General features: G+C 33.5%; 2 protein-coding genes and 1 long non-coding RNA gene across 3 annotated transcripts in view; 1 reads left to right on the top strand and 2 right to left on the bottom strand.

The window, feature by feature from the left end:
* The window catches only part of LOC127723140 (structural maintenance of chromosomes flexible hinge domain-containing protein 1-like), a 121136-nt gene that overhangs the window by 31259 nt on the left and 69492 nt on the right, over window positions 1–20385 (top strand). The window contains exons 12-19 of the mRNA XM_052229641.1: window positions 156–215; window positions 1083–1206; window positions 13233–13427; window positions 14094–14207; window positions 15131–15237; window positions 17830–17912; window positions 18786–18896; window positions 20056–20133. Of these exons, the coding sequence (XP_052085601.1) occupies window positions 156–215; window positions 1083–1206; window positions 13233–13427; window positions 14094–14207; window positions 15131–15237; window positions 17830–17912; window positions 18786–18896; window positions 20056–20133 (872 nt within the window). The remainder of the gene's footprint in view (window positions 1–155; window positions 216–1082; window positions 1207–13232; window positions 13428–14093; window positions 14208–15130; window positions 15238–17829; window positions 17913–18785; window positions 18897–20055; window positions 20134–20385) is intronic.
* Window positions 6578–12718, bottom strand: LOC127723152 (uncharacterized). The gene is made up of 4 exons (XR_007991905.1): window positions 12583–12718; window positions 11448–11519; window positions 10645–10690; window positions 6578–6741 (listed from the first exon to the last, which is right to left on the bottom strand). It is a non-coding gene; the product is annotated as an uncharacterized LOC127723152 (long non-coding RNA).
* LOC127723142 (uncharacterized) lies at window positions 6748–9222 on the bottom strand. Its single transcript, XM_052229643.1, has one exon. The coding sequence runs from the start codon at window positions 9010–9012 to the stop codon at window positions 7294–7296; it is 1719 nt and encodes a 572-aa protein (XP_052085603.1). The 5' UTR covers window positions 9013–9222; the 3' UTR covers window positions 6748–7293.

Here is a 20385-nt window from a genome sequence, read left to right as displayed (position 1 = left end):
AGAGTTAGTTTCAGGGGCTGATCCAGAAATTGGATTGCTTAAACTTTTTTGTGTTGCTAATTCCAATTGGAATATAAAAAAAATGGGACACAGGAAAAATTGCAATTTATACTAGTGAATATTTTGTTGAGTGTACTCTGATTATTTTTTTACAGTTTTGAATGGTGTGCTGAACCAAAAAAAGGAAAAAACTTACCATTGGAATGTTACAACAGGTATGTAAATCATTCTGTTCAATTTCCTGTTACAGAATCTAATGCATTATCATAAACATGATTTCACACATATTTTTTGATAATACATTAAAAATCAGACTAAATTATGAAAAACTGTTATATATTATGTTAAATGGACTTTTTAACAGGATTTCCCAAGGAAAAAAATCGGATATTGATTTGGGGATGTACGGCTGGGGGGGGGAATTCGGGCAGGCGGCTGCCAAACAGTGTCCGTGCATTTACTCATGAACCGTTCAGCCTAAGCTTTTCAAATTTTAATATGTTGTTACTGATGACTTAATGAAGATCAAGATCAATATTGACGATTTTCACTTTCACCGTTCAGGAGTCATGGTTCTTGAAAGATTGAAAAATGGGTTTTCCAGTTGTGTCATTGCTTTAACTCATGAACCATTCAACCAAAGCTTTTCAAATTTTAATATGTTGTTACTGATGACAAAATTGAGGTCAAGATCAATATTGACAATTTTCACTTTCACCTTTTAGGAGTTATGGTTCTTGAAAGACTGAAAAATGGTCTTTCCAGACGTGTCCGTGCTTTAACTCATGAACTGTTCAGCCAAAGCTTTGTTACTGATGACAAAATGGATGTCAAGTTCAATATCGATGATTGTTACTTATACCGTTCAGGAGTTATGGTCCTTGTGATATTGAAAAATGCCAGGACACAAATAATTGTTAAAAAAACTGGTTTGCTGTCGCTCTGACAGCCTCTTGTCTATGTTATATAATGTCAAATTTTATATCAATTCTTCCTCTTGAATGTGCATGAACTGTTTGCCTATGTGACTGCTTACAATAACAGAACTAAGAATGAACCATTTAAACTATATTTCTTTTCAGGATTTCCGGTGTATTGTTTACAAATGATCATTTCCAAGTCAGTACTAATAAGTTGACCTTTATTGACCTTGAAATGAGAATGAAGGAGAAAAACACAGCCTATCATAGAATACACAATGGACAGGTGACTATTTATAGCAAGGGTCAATATATTTTATGGTCTCATTGTGTTGGTGGATTGCTGTCTCATTCATGCATATCCTTAATTTACCTTTCAGACCTGCCAACTATCCCAATTTTGGTGGTATCATCCAGATTTTCATACCTCAACCCGAATCCCGATATCGGGATCGTAAAACAAGTCAAAACCCTGATTTTCACAAAATCTACCCGCAATAATTGTTGGTTACCAATTTTGAAGTTTTTCTGATCAATTTCTATAAATCTATAATTTTACCTGGCAACATATTTATGACAAGTTAACGACCCCAAGTTAATCAACGGTCACAACAGGTGTCATAATCTGTTGTTACAGGTAATCTGTTTATCCAATGGGTCATAATGATCCTAAAAATTAATTAATTTGTAAATAGAATCGGTCAGTCTGCATTTCAATTTTAATCAATTTATCATACGATCACAATTTGCAACGTAGTATCATGACAAAACGTAATTAACTGAAAGACGAAAACTGTAATGAACTCATTATGAAACATTGTTTATCTTGAAATCCGAGACAATTTTTGTAATTAGACGTGTTTCTGTCTACCAGTTCTGATTTAAAATCGTTGCCATATTGTATTCACTTCTACTGTGTATAAGCCTCCACCGGTAGGAGCACCTTTGAATACCAACGAAGATAACTCAAATTTTCTCAATACTGATAACTAACTAAAGATCTGTCTCCATCCTTCTAACTTTAGGACATTTAGGTTTAGGTCTTTTGAGGCATTGTGGAAAGATGAAAAGGTCTTTGGAGGGGAAAAAGGGGGGTTCTTCATTTTGTATTCTTTATTTTATTATGCCATTTTTTAGCTCACCTGACCTGAAAGGTCAAGTGAGCTTTTCTCATCACTTTGCGTCCGTCGTCCGTCGTCCTGCGTCCGTCGTCCGTCGTCCGTAAACTTTTACAAAAATCTTCTCCTCTGAAACTACTGGGCCAAATTTAACCAAACTTGGCCACAATCATCATTGGGGTATATAGTTTTAAAAATGTGTGGCGTGACCCGGTCAACCAACCAAGATGGCCGCCACGGCTAAAAATAGAACATAGGGGTAAAATGCAGTTTTTAGCTTATAACTCAAAAACCAAAGCATTAAGAGCAAATCTGACATGGGGTAAAATTGTTCATCAGGTCAAGATCTATCTGCCCTGAAATTTTCAGATGAATCGGACAACCCGTTATTGGGTTGCTGCCCCTGAATTGGTAATTTTAAGGAAATTTTGCTGTTTTTAGCTCACCTGACCTGAAAGGTCAAGTGAGCTTTTCTCATCACTTTGCGTCCGTCGTCCGTCGTCCTGCGTCCGTCATCCGTCGTCCGTCGTCAGTCGTCCGTCGTCCGTAAACTTTTACAAAAATCTTCTCCTCTGAAACTACTGGGCCAAATTTAACCAAACTTGGCCACAATCATCATTGGGGTATCTAGTTTTAAAAATGTGTGGCGTGACCCTGTCAACAAACCAAGATGGCCGCCACGGCTAAAAATAGAACATAGGGGTAAAATGCAGTTTTTAGCTTATAACTCAAAAACCAAAGCATTAAGAGCAAATCTGACATGGGGTAAAATTGTTCATCAGGTCAAGATCTATCTGCCCTGAAATTTTCAGATGAATCGGACAACCCGTTATTGGGTTGCTGCCCCTGAATTGGTAATTTTAAGGAAATTTTGCTGTTTTTGGTTATTATCTTGAATATTATTATAGATAGAGATAAACTGTAAACAGCAATAATGTTCAGCAAAGTAAGATTTACAAATAAGTCAATATAACCGAAATGGTCAGTTGACCCCTTTAGGAGTAATTGCCCTTTATAGTCAATTTTTAACCATTTTTCGTAAATCTTAGTAATCTTTTACAAAAATCTTCTCCTCTGAAACAACTGGGCCAAATTAAACCAAACTTGGCCACAATCATCATTGGGGTATCTAGTTTTAAAAATGTGTGGCGTGACCCGGTCAACCAACCAAGATGGCCGCCATGGCTAAAAATAGAACATAGGGGTAAAATGCAGTTTTTAGCTTATAACTCAAAAACCAAAGCATTAAGAGCAAATCTGACATGGGGTAAAATTGTTCATCAGGTCAAGATCTATCTGCCCTGAAATTTTCAGATGAATCGGACAACCCGTTATTGGGTTGCTGCCCCTGAATTGGTAATTTTAAGGAAATTTTGCTGTTTTTAGCTCACCTGACCTGAAAGGTCAAGTGAGCTTTTCTCATCACTTTGCGTCCGTCGTCCGTCGTCCGTCATCCGTCGTCCGTCGTCAGTCGTCCGTCGTCCGTAAACTTTTACAAAAATCTTCTCCTCTGAAACTACTGGGCCAAATTTAACCAAACTTGGCCACAATCATCATTGGGGTATCTAGTTTTAAAAATGTGTGGCGTGACCCTGTCAACAAACCAAGATGGCCGCCACGGCTAAAAATAGAACATAGGGGTAAAATGCAGTTTTTAGCTTATAACTCAAAAACCAAAGCATTAAGAGCAAATCTGACATGGGGTAAAATTGTTCATCAGGTCAAGATCTATCTGCCCTGAAATTTTCAGATGAATCGGACAACCCGTTATTGGGTTGCTGCCCCTGAATTGGTAATTTTAAGGAAATTTTGCTGTTTTTGGTTATTATCTTGAATATTATTATAGATAGAGATAAACTGTAAACAGCAATAATGTTCAGCAAAGTAAGATTTACAAATAAGTCAATATAACCGAAATGGTCAGTTGACCCCTTTAGGAGTAATTGCCCTTTATAGTCAATTTTTAACCATTTTTCGTAAATCTTAGTAATCTTTTACAAAAATCTTCTCCTCTGAAACAACTGGGCCAAATTAAACCAAACTTGGCCACAATCATCATTTGGTTATTTAGTTTTAAAAATGTGTGGCGTGACCTGGTCAACCAACCAAGATGGCCACCACGGCTAAAAATAGAACATAGGGGTAAAATTCAGTTTTTGGCTTTTAACTCAAAAACCAAAGCATTTAAAGCAAATCTGACATGAAGTAAAATTGTTTATCAGGTCAAGATCTATCTGCCCTGAAATTTTCAGATGAATCGGACAACCCGTTGTTGGGTTGCTGCCCCTGAATTGGTAATTTTAAGGTAATTTTGCTGTTTTTGGTTATTATCTTGAATATTGTTATAGATAGAGATAAACTGTAAAAAACGATAAATGTCGGCAAAGTAAGATCTACAAATAAGTCAACATGACCGAAATTGTCAGTTGACCCCTTTAGGAGTTATTGCCCTTTATAGTCAATTTTAACCATTTTTTCGTAAATCTTAGTAATCTTTTACAAAAATTTTCTCCTCTGAAACTACTGGGCCAAGTTAATTATAGATAGAGATAATTGTAAGCAGGAAAAATGTTCAGTAAATTAAGATGTACAAACACATCACCATCACCAAAACACAATTTTGTCATGAATCCATCTGCGTCCTTTGTTTAATATTCACATAGACCAAGGTGAGCGACACAGGCTCTGTAGAGCCTCTAGTCTCTATTCTTAGGGGGCCTTGGTGGCAGAGTGGTCTAAGTAGTTACTACTGTAATCACTAACCAGTCAACACTGAGGTTGTGAATTTGAACCCCGCTCGTGCGGGTGCACTCAACTCCAATCTTAATTGACTAGGATTGTCAGTTTTCCTATCGAAGGTCGTGGTTTTCTCCGGTCACTCTGGCTTCCTCCACCAATAAAAACTGGCCGCCACGAAATAGCCCAAAAGCGGTGCTTAAATGTGGCGTTAAAACACCAAAAATCAAATCAATCAATCTCTATTCTTAAGTTATTTTGCCAATTAATAAGTACAAGAATCATGCAAATATAAAAAATCAAGGCTTATTAGCTCATCATCAGTATACCAAAAGAAAAAAAAGAAGAGATATGAGACTATTTCAAGAGTATAACACAGTGCAAACAGAAACGCCGCAAAAATGTAAACCCGTAAAAATCTGGTCAAGCACTAAATCCCCCATGGGAATTTTCAAAAATTGGCAGGTCTGACCTTTAATAATAAACTGGGGAAATAATTTTAATTTTGGGTACTAGTTTGGATGGATTAAAGAATTGAATGCTTCTTTTTATAATTTTATTGGGGTGTAAAAGCGTTGACCGAAGCACATTTTATTATAAATGTGTGCACAATCAACGCTTTTACAACCATATAAAATTCTAAAAAGAAGCATTTAAATTCAATTCTTATAATTACATTTTTATGCTACAACAATGAAATTAAGAGTTATATGAAGCTTTGTTTGTTTTTCAATGCATTGTTGCAAGTGCAGTCATAGTTTTGTTTAATACGGAAATAAAATATGATTTTGGAGTGCCTTGTAGTTACTGTCAGCCAATCAAAATTACGGATTATAATGAAAAATACATGTAATGTAATTTATTTTTTGAATGAATGACCCATTTGAGATATATAGATTTTACCACCCCACCCAGTAGGAGGTAAAGAAGAGGCAGGTTTAAATTTTAACTTTCGAGAGTATTTAGATATTGAAGTCAACAGGGTTAAGTGGTATGATCTGTTTCTCCAAAGATTTAATGGAAAATGCAAAATCTCAAAAAAATTGATGGGAAATTATACAAGACAAATTAAAATAACTTGGGATTTATCAAAATTGATCAAACTTGACTGAACCAGTTTAAATGCATACAGAATTAAAGAAATTATCATTCATATACAGAAATTAGCAATAGTTGATGAGAAAGATTTTCTTCTACAATCTACAAGTAGGGACTCTGTGGGATTTATATAGAAGTATTTCATAATTAATATCAACGTATTATTTGAATGTACCCTATTGCAGAAGAAATTTAACGTACATTGTTTCAGACAATCATTTGACCTTTGACCCCTAGCACGTGTCGGCCTTTGATTACGATACAATTTTTTTCTGCCAAATTTCTATCCTTAATGCAAAACTGAATGTACATGTACAAAATGTGTAAAAACGTGTATCACTTGAATACATTGACTTTAAAACTATTTTTCTGTGTACTAATATCTTATGTTGTGGTCATCAGCTTTTTTAAATGATTAAAAAATGACATATAGAGAGATTATGATAATGAAATGAAAGATAAAAGGCCATTGTAAAAAACTTGAACATATTTAGCAGGACAGTGGTTGTTTCACTACTTAAACAGTTAAAGTATGGTAAATGATTGTAACTGTTTGGGTTGAAATAAAACAATTCTAATCATTATAAAACTTGAGAACATACAGGGGCAGGTATTACAGCAGTGAAAAAGGGAAGTAATTCAATATAAACGCAATTCATCATGAATGCCTTGTTTGCCTAGAACAGATAAAATCATACTAAAATCTCAGACTTAAATGCTTTTATTTTGGTTTTTTGTTGGCTTTATACAACATGTACAAAGAAATGACAAAATAATTTTTTTCAATGTTCTACATTTAGTCTCAATAAAAAAGTTCCACCATCAAATAGCTAGCCTGCTAGGTCCATCTTATTGCTCAGCAGCACCACCTGAAAGTATAAAATAGTACAAATAATTACCATTTGTTCTATACTTATATATTTTTAACAAACACATACACTTTTTATCATTTTATACATCATATCTTTTAAAACAGGAAAATTTATCTTGCAAAAATTATACATTGCTGTCCATTGGCAAATATTTCATGTATATTCAGGAGGATCAAAGGATATATAAAAATGTTCTTGTTTATTTCTGATAAATACAAAATTTGAAAACAATTTCCAATATTGTTTTCTGTTGTTGACTTATATAATGTAAATTTGTCAACATTACCATGTAATTAATTCAAATCTATAAATCTTGAAAAAAAATATTATGAAAACTGCACAACAAACTAGCTGAGTTTCATTCAAGACATAAACATCAACATAGAAACACTCAAAAATAAATACTAAAAGATTTTATTGAAATGTTTAGAATAAAATATTTTAAGCAAAGTTTTTTTTCAGTAATTTTCTGAAAAATACAATGTATTCTATTAAAAGTAATATAAGCTGATGGTAATAAATTATTCTAAACTTTCAGAAACTTTATTTTTATGAACAAAATGATTTACCAAAATCATGTAAATCCTCAGCGATTGTATGTTCCAAGATCTGAGTAGGAACTGCTGCACTACCTAGTTTTTTAATCAATGTTTTCAAGTTTTTTGTCAACTGGGAAATAGTGACTGGCTTTTTATTCACCTGAGAAACTTGGAACAAGGTTTTCTCACCAGGTTGTTCTAATACAAGTTGCCTAAATTTTATTTGAGTTTTTAAAATTTCTCTTTTGTTCTTTAAAAATTTAATTTTTGTCAGTTCTTGATCGACTTTTCTTGCATTGTCCCAAAGTCCTAATTTTAGAATGTGTTCTACAAGTTTCTTTTTTTCATTACATTTCTTTAACAGAAGTTTTCTTGCTTCCTCTTCTTTCTCTCGACTTATTCTTTCAAGTTCATTTTTTAAATCAGACAGTCTTTGTTTTTCAGTTATTTTCATTTCTTTAATTTTCAATTTTGAAGTATTGATAAGTTCCTGGACATGTTGTTCGGTCTGCTGATTTAGCCATGCACCCGTTTTATTTACATTGTAAACTATGTGCGCCTCATTTGCAAGTCGAGATGCATTGGGCCTGTGTTTAATTAACCAATCTAAATGACCAAAAATAAATTCTGGTAATTTATTATGTGGCAAGACAGAATTGAAAGTTGTGCTGGAATCAACACCATATTTGGTATGTTGGCCATCTTCTAGATGATCTTTAACTTTTTGTGACAAAGCCTTGCTAGTAGCAGAACACATCTGTATCAAAAAAGCAGCGCATGTTTCATCATTGTGATCGCGAACAAGAGATGCCCAAATGTCATCTTTTTTCACATCAACAGATGGAAATGGTATGAGTTCTCCTGTCATGAACAATTTAACTTTCTCAACTTCAGTTGAAATATCTTCAAGAAATTTAACTAAATGTTGGTACTTCTGGTTCATGTGCAATATATGTATATCCCCTTCAAGTATTTTCCACAATGGGGAGGTAATGAATTTATTGAAAAGCCCAAGAGCGCGACATCCTACCATTATTGTGTCATTCTGCACACAAGAGAGTACGGCTTTTAGCAGCTGATTCAGTTTACCTGGCGTTCCTTCGCCTTTAACATTTTCCAAGAAATTAATGATATGATTTCTCAAGTGGTATATGGCTCCTGCATTGTGGAAGACAACATTAAAGCGGTTTCCGAGAAAAGGTTTGATTTCATACTTATTGATATGTTGACGTTGAAGGTAGGTTTTAAATTCCAAATATGAGCCGTTTTTTTCATCTGCGCCTGATGCTAATGCTTTACTTGTAATCCTAACAGCATTTAAAACGGAGGACTCGCCTTTAAGACTTATTTCAGGATGTTCAGTACCTTCTGGGGGATCTTTGTGGAAATTATTGAACACGCTGTTCATTAATTCAGCAATATTAACTAGGAGATGTAAACCGCAGAAGAAATTGTACATTTTGCTTAGCAACATTTGGTCAGGTTTTTGCAACAGGTGATAATTTTCAAGATGTTCTTGTAACATGGATGATCTATAAGATTCTAGGAGTTGGTTGAATGATACCTGGGTAGCAGCTCTATCTGACATGGTACATTTTATATTTTGAAGAATTTTGATAGACAATTGATTATTTACTTCATTAGCTGTCACCTGATTATATCGCAACTCAATATCACCTAAGATTTGCTTAAATACATCGAGTTGTGTTTGTGCAGCCTTGTTTGACATTTGACGTAACCCTAAAAGAAATGGCTTCTTGTCCTCATTTGTCGTGACAAATACCACATATGGTTGGCCGTTTTTCTTTGTTTCGTCTGTATATAAAGTCTGGTTTTCCTGTTCAGAGCATACAATTGCTGCATGAGCCTGACTTACAAACAGTCTTGTTGCACTGATAGTTGAGACATAGTCCTTCTTTGGAAAAATGTCATTCCTACAGTCAACATTACATAGTTTCATGACACTTGACATGACACAAGATACTTTCTCAAAGGCGACATTTGCATTCAACAATTCCATGATGCATAAATTAGTATCTGTTGAAAAAGTGTATTTCCCATTAGGTGCCGGTACAGTCAAGTCTACCTGTTGTTTTTTCATTCAAATTATCCAACACGAAATGCAACTCATCTTTAGTTTTATTTATTTCATGTTTGTTTGCCTTTTGTTCCTGTCTCATATTAAGTATCTGGTCTTGCAACATTTTTACTTCAGTCTCATGTTTTGCTTGTAAATGATCTTTTATGTATCTTGTTTTTTGTGCAATGTTTTCCCAATATCTACATTTCTCTATTGTTCTTTTCTTTTCCATCCGTGTTATATTATTCATATATCTGATCCGTACTTTTTCATTTTGTAAACATTTTTGCATTGCTTTCATACTTGTTTCTGCATGTTTAGCTGAATTCTTCAGTATTTTGTTTGACTTTAGTAATTTAAATTCTGATTTTGATCTGTTTGCAAAACTATGCTTTAAATCAAGCAATTTTCTTTTCATACTGAACATATTCTGAATATTGTTTCTGTAAGATTTTTGTAGTAGAGTGTTTTGTTTCATTAAGCTGTTATACCTGTTGACTTGTTTTGTCAATTCTGTCTTTAATAGTTTAGTTTCAGAGACTTTGTGTGGTTGCTCATTTGGATATTGCAAAAACTTGCCATGAAGAAATTTGCCAAGTTTATCTTTCCCCAAACTACTTGCTGATTTTTGCAATTTTTTTTCTTTAATTCTAATATTTTTTATAGATTTGTTCATTTTTGTTATACTGTTTTTGGACATGTCCAGATCTATACCAAGAAGTTGACAACACCAAACATATACAAACTTGTTTGTAACGCTCAGTGACTCCTTAAGTTTATTCAATTCAAGAACCATGCCATTAGTAAGGCACTGTCCTTGAGATAAAGAGCTAAAAATTATCAAATGTGCAGCTATTCCTAAACAGAACTTGTACCCAAGTGCTTGTAGTTGCGGATACATATTTCTAAAATCAAGAAGAAGAGGATGTTCCACTACATGTACGATACATATTTTACTACATGACATTATTTTAAATTGCATTTTTTATTGTACCACATTCATGAAATAAAGGACAACAAACTGCATTAAACATTAACTCCAAAGAGATGAAAATAGTTTCCTTTTTTTCTTTAGATTCAACTCATTGAATTAATCTGTTAAAAACTGTTCTAAAGGATTATTTCACTCCTACAGAAGACTGCAAATATTGTTGAATTTTGGCCATTCGCTTTCAAAGATAAATTTCTGGGTTGTAGCAGTTGTCAATATTTTATAAGACCTTCTATCATTAAAATGTTAAAATACTACAAATAATTCAGACATTTTAAAATAATATTTACCTTGTAGAATTATGAATCTTTTGATTTACGTCTTCACCTTTGTTATCTGAAAGTAAAATTACAGCTCACTACATATTGCATATACATATATATACCTAGCTTTTACCAAAAATAAGTGTGTGTGCTTATGTGGATTTTAGGTGGTTAGCCTGATGAATTGGTCCAATCAAAACAGTGTGTGTCATTTAATAAACTAACTGCTATAGTATTAATAAATAAAAGATTGATTGAATAATTGATTGTTGCATGCATCAAGTCTAGTGTCAATTATTTCATTTATATTCAGGACTACAAACCAGTTGCAATGTGAAAATTATACTCCTGCCATAAGTATTTGGTAAACAGGAAGTTTATGAGAACTAAAAATACATCACACGGTATAGCATGCTCATACATGTATGTAGTCTTATTCCAGATTTCCGAAAGCCTTGTTTTTAATTTTATACATAGCATTAGGTGATGGATACATAAGTAATTGTTAAACAGAAGTTGATAAGCGATTAATCTTAAAATGTTGGATAAAAGCCAAAATGTTTCCTTGTTAGAGACCAACAACAGAAATGTGATGAGTTATTGCAAGGATTCTTTAATATTCAAAAAGCAAATCAATTTCCATTCAATGCATTATATTTAAAGTCTCCATTCCAACTGGATGTGACTGTGTATTTATACATCCAACACAGTCAAAAAGACACCTCACTTTTTATAGAGGGTTTTCCTAATGAAACGGTAGAAGTCTAGGGATTACAATATTTTAATGCCCCAGTTAACCCTTAGGTCATGAACAAAAATCAAAGTCTTACCTCACTGCATAGGTCTTTCATATATTGAAAGTTCTGATTACTCTATATATCTCGATCATTTCAACATGTGACCTGCGAACATAACAGTAAATGTATAATAAAGTAATTTACCCTTATTCAAAGAAGAAATACAGTTTGTGTATTGCATGATTTTTTTCACATATGTGGCATTTAACTGCTTTGCTCATTTACAGACGTTATTTCAAGTAATTGTATTTACTAGAAGGGTTGCTGCTTTTAGTTAACTAGTTTAAAATTTCAGTGGTTGTGCTTTAATAATAATTTTATGCAACAGAAGTAATAAATTTTTCAGAAATTAACATATGCAATTTTGATAATACATGTTGTAGCATTTTTTTTTTTATTTCAAAACAGATTCAATCAGAGACATATTGTTTTATATGTCTTTGATTCAATTAAGTATTGCATTTGTTTCTTACATTCCTTCTGTTAGTTGAACTAAATGTACATAATACAGTACATCGGGTATCAAATAATGTCGGTTAAAAGCAAACTAGAGTTTATGTTTTGTCCTTTTTTGAATACTTAGCCGACTCTAAATGAAGCGTACTTATTATTTATTATCCCGCATAGTGCCTCAAATAGTTTTACCTGGAAAGGGAATTAACCCATATTTAAATTACAAAACACCAGAAATTCTATCGATATTATCAAATCCATCCAATGTGAAGAGTAATACTATAGTTTCTTCGTGTTTGACGACGAAATTGAAACACAATATTAAATAAAAATGATTTTTAAACACCGATATCAAACTGGTGAACTAGGAAGACACTTCTACGAAGCGCCGATTTCATTGTTTATGCTGATCTGAATCTACGGAGAAAAACATTTCATGTGCATGTGTGTAACGTCGTGAACGTTCACGGCTATTTTTATTCTCCTTTTCTTAGACGAAACATACCATCTTTACCAGGATCGCGCCTTGCACATGTAGAACAGATCAACATATATCCGACATGATTTTATGAAGAAAATATTCTAGATTTAGGAAAAGTATGGATCCCCCGGTTATTTTTAGAAATAACATTTATTTTTGGCAAAAAACCTAAAAAAATGTGTTTAATATCAATAATTTCCTACCTTCTTCTACACTTTTACACGAGATACTTACAAAATTAGATTCCTGGTTTGTGCCTACATTTGCGTGTGAATTTTCGTCGTCTGTTTACCTTTCTATAAATAGCGCGAGGAACGGAAAGGGTATGCATTTGTCTGTCAAGATAGCTGAAAATTGACGTTTACGGCAACTCTTATCATAGTTCAAAGTTTTGCTGCAAGCTTATATAACAAGTTTAAATATAAGATTATTACTGAAATTAAAAGCGCAGATACCGTAATTTCTCAAGCTATTTTTATTTTTTTTCAACAGTGAGGGAAAAGTTGTTTTATTTGCAGTTACAAAAACGTTACAAATGCAAAAAATACATTGCGGCAGATATAGGTTTTTTAACGTGACGTTCCAACAGAGTCCCTACTACAAGATTACTATAATACAAAGATATTGATGTTAATGAGATATCCTAGACTGTTGTTTAATTTCAATTTGACCATTTTAAGTAAATGGAAAAAGAGATATTTCAGGCTGAACATGTACATTTTGGTGTATTTTTTTGTAACATGGTGGCCTAACATATAAAATTTTACTTTTTACTTTTGCATCATTAAATTAACATAGATTTTGTAAGGATTGAAGAATATTTATCATTTTCATGGTTTAGATAATGGCTTCTTCCTGACAGTGTAAACATCTTTTTACATTAGGAAAAAAGAACAGCTATAGACAAGGAGTTTCTACAATGGCTGAAGGAATGTCATGAACATTGTGATAAACAGATACATTTCACCGAGTTTAAAGGTCAGGTAGTACGTGCTGATCTACCAAAACAGAGACAGACTCCATGGGCAGAGTTTCAACAGGTGGAATGGGATGGGAAAATCTTCAAGAAAGGGCAATTGGTGGGTTTATACAAGCTAAAATAGGCATAATAAAAACTCCATACACACAATGGATAATCACTAAAACTGTCATTTACATACACTAAAGTTTGACACTTTTAACCTTGTTTTAAATGAAGAGAAGACATACATAATGTATAAGTTTTTAGAACAAAAGGATATAATAGATAGGTGAACATGTTCTAGTGATACATTAACTATTATTTTCATTGAATGCCTATCTACATATAGGTAAGAATTACCCCTACATTACCAACACTGCTCAGAACAGAACAATCGAAAAAAAGGCAACAGTAGTATACCGCTGTTCAATAGTCATAAATCAATTAAGCGAAAACAAATCTGGGTCACAAACCAAAACCGAGGGAAACACACCAACTATAAGAGGAAAACAACGGAACAACAGAAACACTGAACTGCAACAAAAACAAACGCCAACGTACATAGAAACGGACTATTTGGTAACAACTGCCATATTCCTGACTTGGTACAGGACATTTTAAGAAAAAATGGTGGGTTGAACCTGGTTTTATGGCTAGCCAAACCTCCTGCTTGTATGGCAATGTAAAAAATACCGTGAAAGATTTTAATTGAATTGTAGGAAAGAGTAACCAAAACATGTAAAATGGCTGCTCAAATAAATTAAACTATTTTATTATATTGTAGGTCAGAATTACACGTACATTACCCACACTGCTCGGAACAATCAAACGATTTTTATTGTACGGAGAGTATGAAGGAGATGTCTTTGCTACTGGTGGAGATTTAGAGGTCATGCAGGTATGTCAAGGTCAGATTTTTATTGTACGGAGAGTATGAAGGAGATGTCTTTGCTACTGGTGGAGATTTATAGGTCATACAGGTATGTCAAGGTCAGATTTGTATTGTACTGAGAGTATGAAGGAGATGTCTTTGCTACTGGTGGAGATTTAGAGGTCATACAGGTATGTTAAGGTCAGACAGGTATGTTAAGGTCAGATTATAATTTTCATGACCTTGTCTTAATTTGATGAAAGTTTCCTTAATAATGCAAAATTGATTGATTGTTGCTTACCTGGCATCCAGTGGAAACTATTTTATGCATATTCAGGAATAGAAACTATTAACAATAATAACATTGGTAGGTTAAGCAATGTATTCTGACAGTGATAAAGGTCGGGAAATTTGGACTGCCACCGGAAAACAATGGTATGCAGGATAAAGGCAACAGGCCACCTTCTGACCACTTGAACAGTTGTTACAAGGGTTCTTGGCAATATCTCTAAACGAGACATCAGATTTAAAGACCTTATTCTGAGTGAAAGTGAATGCAAATGTCTACATCCTGCACTGCCAAATGGACACCACAATTTGCAAGGGTTTTACTGACGGTCAGAAAAAGACCCAAGGTGACCTATTTCTATTCCCCAGTTATCCTTGGGGATGTTGGACAAGATTGCTGTTGATATTTAGGTGACATCTTGTTCCTCAACACTTGATGCAATTAAGTTTTTTGATACTTGTGTCTTAAGCTTAACTTAACAATGAAGTTTGTTTTGTTGCATTAGAACTCAAGTCTACAGGAACAGAATTTCTGAACTTGCATGATATTTATTTCACCTGTTTAAGGAATCAAGATCCTGAATAATGATGTATTAAATCTATTTCTTTCATCTTAACCTGACAGAAAGAACCTTGTTTGATTACAATTTTTCCTGTTTTAGGAACCAAGATCCCTGTATGATGAAGTCAAGGTCGTTCCTTTATCTAAACTTGACAGACAGGCTTCATCTCATCTGATAAAAAAATACATAGAGGAAGAAGAAGCAAAGTAAGTAACGGCTAGTACAGGAAAAATATATTTTTATTTGTAAGAGAATTTTTTTTTTACACGAAATTGGATGTAATTTTACTGTTATTATATTTTTTCTTATTTTAGGGGGTGGGGTGCCAGGTATGCAAGATAAAGATATAAATGTTAGGTTGATAAATGAGTTATATCTTAATATTTTTTATCCTTGAAAGAATTTGGTGAATATTTGTTGTATAGACCAATTTCTATTGATGAAAATCTTACTTTATACATATGTTTTTCTGTATGGCATCTATCCATTAGTCCACCCTGTATGAGTTTAAACTTTATGCATAGGTAGTAAACCATGAAGCTGTTTACTAGGTACATATGTGATAGAGCAAGTGGGACATAGCATCAAATGAATACATGTTCTTGTTTTTATGCCCTTGCCGCAGGGGAGAGGGCATTGAGTGTTACCCTTGTCCGTCTGTACGGCCGTCCGTACATCTGTAAGAAGATACGTCCACTCTTCCAGAAATTGGTTTCCGTTCTTTAACTTCAACTTAATGTTATGAAACTTATACACAATGCTTATCACCACAAAACTCAGATCAAGTTCGAACTTGGGTGGCATCACTTTTACCATTCTTGAGTTATGTCCCTTTATAATGTTATATGCAAAAAGGGGAGGAGTGCTTGGGGGGGGGGGGCAGGTACAGTGGTTACTGAACTTTGTCCGTCATTCCATCAATCTGTCCATCTGACCTGGTGTAGAAAACTTTTTCTTGGCTTCTGAGAAGGGGAAAGATTTTATATTTGGTCTGCAGCTTGATAATGTTAGGAGTATGCAGTGTTCCTGCCTGCCCTAAATAGAAGGGTGGCCCGCCCTTGGTGCCCTTACCCCCGCCCTTCTGCCCTCCAAAGTAAAAGAATGCCCCCCACTGCCTTTTCAAAAAAATTAAATTTCCAAATTTCATGCCTACCGGCGCTTCCGGTAAAATTGTTACCTGATTGTGTAACACTAATTAACTGACAATGGGATTAAGTTAAATACCTAAAGCTTTGGCAGTTTTATCACCTTTGTTAATGATTGTTTACTGCTACTTAGTGGATTTAAGATAATTGAACAAAAACTAGATATTCAATACAGAATGAAATGTCCACATGTTATCCATTTGTAATGTTTATGTACAGCATGTACACCATAAAAAATTTATTTCAGTAGGCATACCATAAAAAATAAAATCTTTAAACAGTTTTAAAGGCATACATAGATTTGACTTAATTTGTAAAAAATGTTTTGTTTCATAACCATGAGTATGAAGTTTAAAGAAGAATCAAAGAAATTTGTACTTTGAACATAACTAGATTCACTTCCTGTTTTACTTCTTGTATTTTATAATCCTCCTGACATAGGAGCACTCAACAAATATATTTTTAACAATGATGGAGAAAAAAGTAACTGTTTATACCTTCTGCAATATATTATTGCATTAATATAATATGATCATCTCCTGTCTCACCTGTTATATTTATAAAACTCCTTACTGAGGAGCACTTTGGTGTGCACTTAAAAATACTTTTTTGTAACAATTCAAATGATAATAAATAACTCTCAATAACATATATACTATATGTTTGAACAAGTAATTTAAATGTAGATAATTTAATAAATTAAACATTCAATTTTGCATGTATAACTCCATCTTTCAAAACTACTTGTTTATTTTGGTATAAGTTATAAAACATTGAAATTTCTGATAATTATTTTCCTTACCAAATGTCATGAATGTACAAGTTTGTTTAATTTAACATCAAAATGATATGCTTTGCTTCATGGTATGATAATTTGATAAAAAAAAATTCTTACTTGAACCAACAACAAGAACACATTAATTTCTGAATATGGTTTAAATACAACTAATGTTCTCCAGCTAAGCCTAGCAATATTCAAGGTAATTTATACACTGTCCAACATTGCCCTTAAAATCTGGGTTATAACACTAAAGTGCCCTTTCAGACAACTAGCACCCTTCTGCACTGAGATTCAAGCTGGAACACTGAGTATGTAAGGGATTTTACATCTGTTTTGCACCAACTTCCCGCTTGCCAAAAGTTTGAAATATTTTAAATACTCATTGTACAAGGAAAATTCTAGTCAAATGTTTTCTTGGCTTCAATAAAAGGATAGGATATGTTATGTTTCAGTATACACGATACATGTTACCTCAATTAATTGCATGCAAAGACGCTGGTCCAGACCTGCTACTTGGATTGTTTTCATTTATGGATGAGGCTTTATTTTGTGCCCTACCTTTTTCATTGAAACACAATTCTGAGCTTTAAAATCCAATTGTGACAACAGTTACTGTCTTTGTAGACTACTGTCGATGTTGTTACTGTCTTTGTAGACTACTATCGATGTTGTTACTGTCTTTGTAGACTACCGTCAATGTTGTTACTGTCTTTGTAGACTACCGTCAATGTTGTTACTGTCTTTGTAGACTACCGTCAATGTTGTTACTGTCTTTGTAGACTACCGTCAATGTTGTTACTGTCTTTGTAGACTACCGTCAATGTTGTTAGTGTCTTTGTAGACTACCGTCAATGTTGTTACTGTCTTTGTAGACTACCGTCAATGTTGTTAGTGTCATGGCCGGAGGGATTTGAAGTGAAACAAAATGAAAGCAGAGCAGCAGGAGAAACTGTTGGTATGTAAGAACTATTGGTTATACAATCAAACCTGCTTTAAAGTATGTAAAAACTAATGGTTATACAGTCAAACCTGCTTTAAAGTATGTAAGAACTAATGGTTATACAGTCAAACCTGCTTTAAAGTATGTAAGAACTAATGGTTATACAGTCAAACCTGCTTTAAAGTATGTAAGAACTAATGGTTATACAGTCAAACCTGCTTTAAAGTATGTAAGAACTAATGGTTATACAGTCAAACCTGCTTTAAAGGTCACAGCTATTAGGCAAAAACATGTATTGTCAGGCCAAATTCTTCTTGTCCCACTGTAGTAAATTCTTATGCAATTAAAACTTCAATTTTAAGTTCACCTCTCTTATAAAGTCGGTTTTCTCTGTTCTTGAGGTTGAGCTTTATATGCAGGTTTTACTGTATTGTGTAAAGTTCTGAAAAAATATACCAAACAAAATGATTTCTGTGCATACATCATGTGTGTTTCCTCATATAAGGCAATTGTTTGGAAAGTCATAAACATAAAATGCTTGAGACCATAAATTTAAATGGAACAGCCCTTTCGTATTTTGATATTTATGTTTTTATCATTGGATTAGGAAGTATTGACACAATGCTCTATAGATACAGCTTACTATGTCTATGTACAGGAAAACACAACTTGATTTGATAAAGGTCCATAAAAATAAAAATAAACCATAAAAGCAAAATTACATCTTTAATACAATTTCAAAAAATATATTTAAAAGCATATACAAAGTATGTACTAAAGTGGTAATTTATTATGATATTGAAGAAATTAATTGTATGGTCAGTATTTTTGTCTATATTTTAATTGATTGTATGTTCAGTATTTTAGTCTATATTTAAATTTTTGTAGGTGCCATTAAGATAGAGATAGCGAATAAAAAAGGGGAGACAATCAGTAAGCTTCCTGGAAATGCTGCTTCATCTAAACGTTTACTGGTAGAACTAAAAATCATTTGGCATGGTGAGTTGTTTTGACAAAGGAATTCGTCTGGTTATTTTAAAAATGCTTCTTATCTGAAACCAACTTCTACCAAACTTGGCCTGAATGAGCCTTAGGGTATCTATTGCATAAAGTTTGAGTTTTAAATCCTGCCAATCAACCAACACAGCCACCATAGCTAAAATCCTAATTCTGTTCATGCATAACTTTTTTTTGCACAAAATCAAATATTCAACTTGAATGTGCTCAAGAAACTGTATTAGAAAATGAGTAATTTGTTTCTTAAAACACATTTTTTGTCCGCAAAAAAGGGTTGAAAAAATATTGAAACGCCATATTTTTGCTAGGTGAGTGATTCAGGCTCTTAGGAGCCTCTTTTTTTATTCTCTCATTTATTGAGATGAATCAATTGTTCCTTTTGTGCAGATTTTGTGTTTTGAATTTAAAAAAAAAAAGTCATGTTCAGTCTTTGGATTTTTGTATTAAAATTCTGCAAAAGTTCTTGCATTTCACTTTCAAAAGAATAAGAGAGAAAAAATCAAGCCTTGTTAGCCAAGTGGTCTGTAAGTTCATCTACAGTGATCATTAGCCTGTCAACACTCAGGTTGTGTAGGGCCTCGGTGGCCAAATGGTCTAAGTAGTTCATCAGTGGTTACAGTGATTATCATCCTGGCAACACGGAGGTCATGAGTTTGAACCCTGCTTCTGCAAGGTGCATACTGTGGATTTATTATTATTCGTTGGATACCAATTTCCATGGGTACAGGTGAACCATGAAATTAAATGTTCAACGGATGACAAATTTCTATAGGTTTGTATGCAGACTTTGGCAAAACCACGAAATTAAATATCCGCGAACATGTAAGTTTTCCTTAATCCATGAACATTGGTACCCACGAAAATAAATGAATCCACAGTATTACTTCGATCTTAATTGACTAGGAATGTCTTTTTTTCTGCTGAGGTGAGTGGTTCTCTCAGAGGTCTCCAACTTCTTTCACCAATAATCCACCAATAAAAGTTGGGCGTCATGATATAGCCATATGTGCAGAAAGTGGCATTAAACAGCAATGATAAATCAGATAAAATAATACATATGTTGCAGTAAAATTGGTACTGTTAATGTTGTGTATATCAGTGTTTCTTAAAATAAATCAATGTCTAACTGTTTTATTTGTAGGACAATCACGAGATGAAGTCATAGTATCTCACATCAGTCAGTACAGTAAAAACTGGGGATATTGGTTCAGAAAAATGGGTAAGTATAGTAAAAACTGGGGATATTGGTTCAGAAAAATGGGTTATTATAGTAAACACTGGGGATATTGGTTCAGAAAAATGGGTGAGTATAGTAAAAACTGGGGATATTGGTTCATAAAAATGGGTTAGTATGGTAAACACTGGGGATATTGGTTCAGAAAAATGGGTGAGTATAGTAAAAACTGGGGATATTGGTTCATAAAAATGGGTTAGTATGGTAAACACTGGGGATATTGGTTCAGAAAAATGG

Source organism: Mytilus californianus, unplaced genomic scaffold (assembly GCF_021869535.1).
Source record: "Mytilus californianus isolate M0D057914Y unplaced genomic scaffold, xbMytCali1.0.p SCAF_13, whole genome shotgun sequence".
NCBI lineage: Eukaryota > Metazoa > Mollusca > Bivalvia > Mytilida > Mytilidae > Mytilus > Mytilus californianus.
Note: the sequence above shows the minus strand (reverse complement) of the source record. Positions and strands in the feature narration are given on the sequence as shown.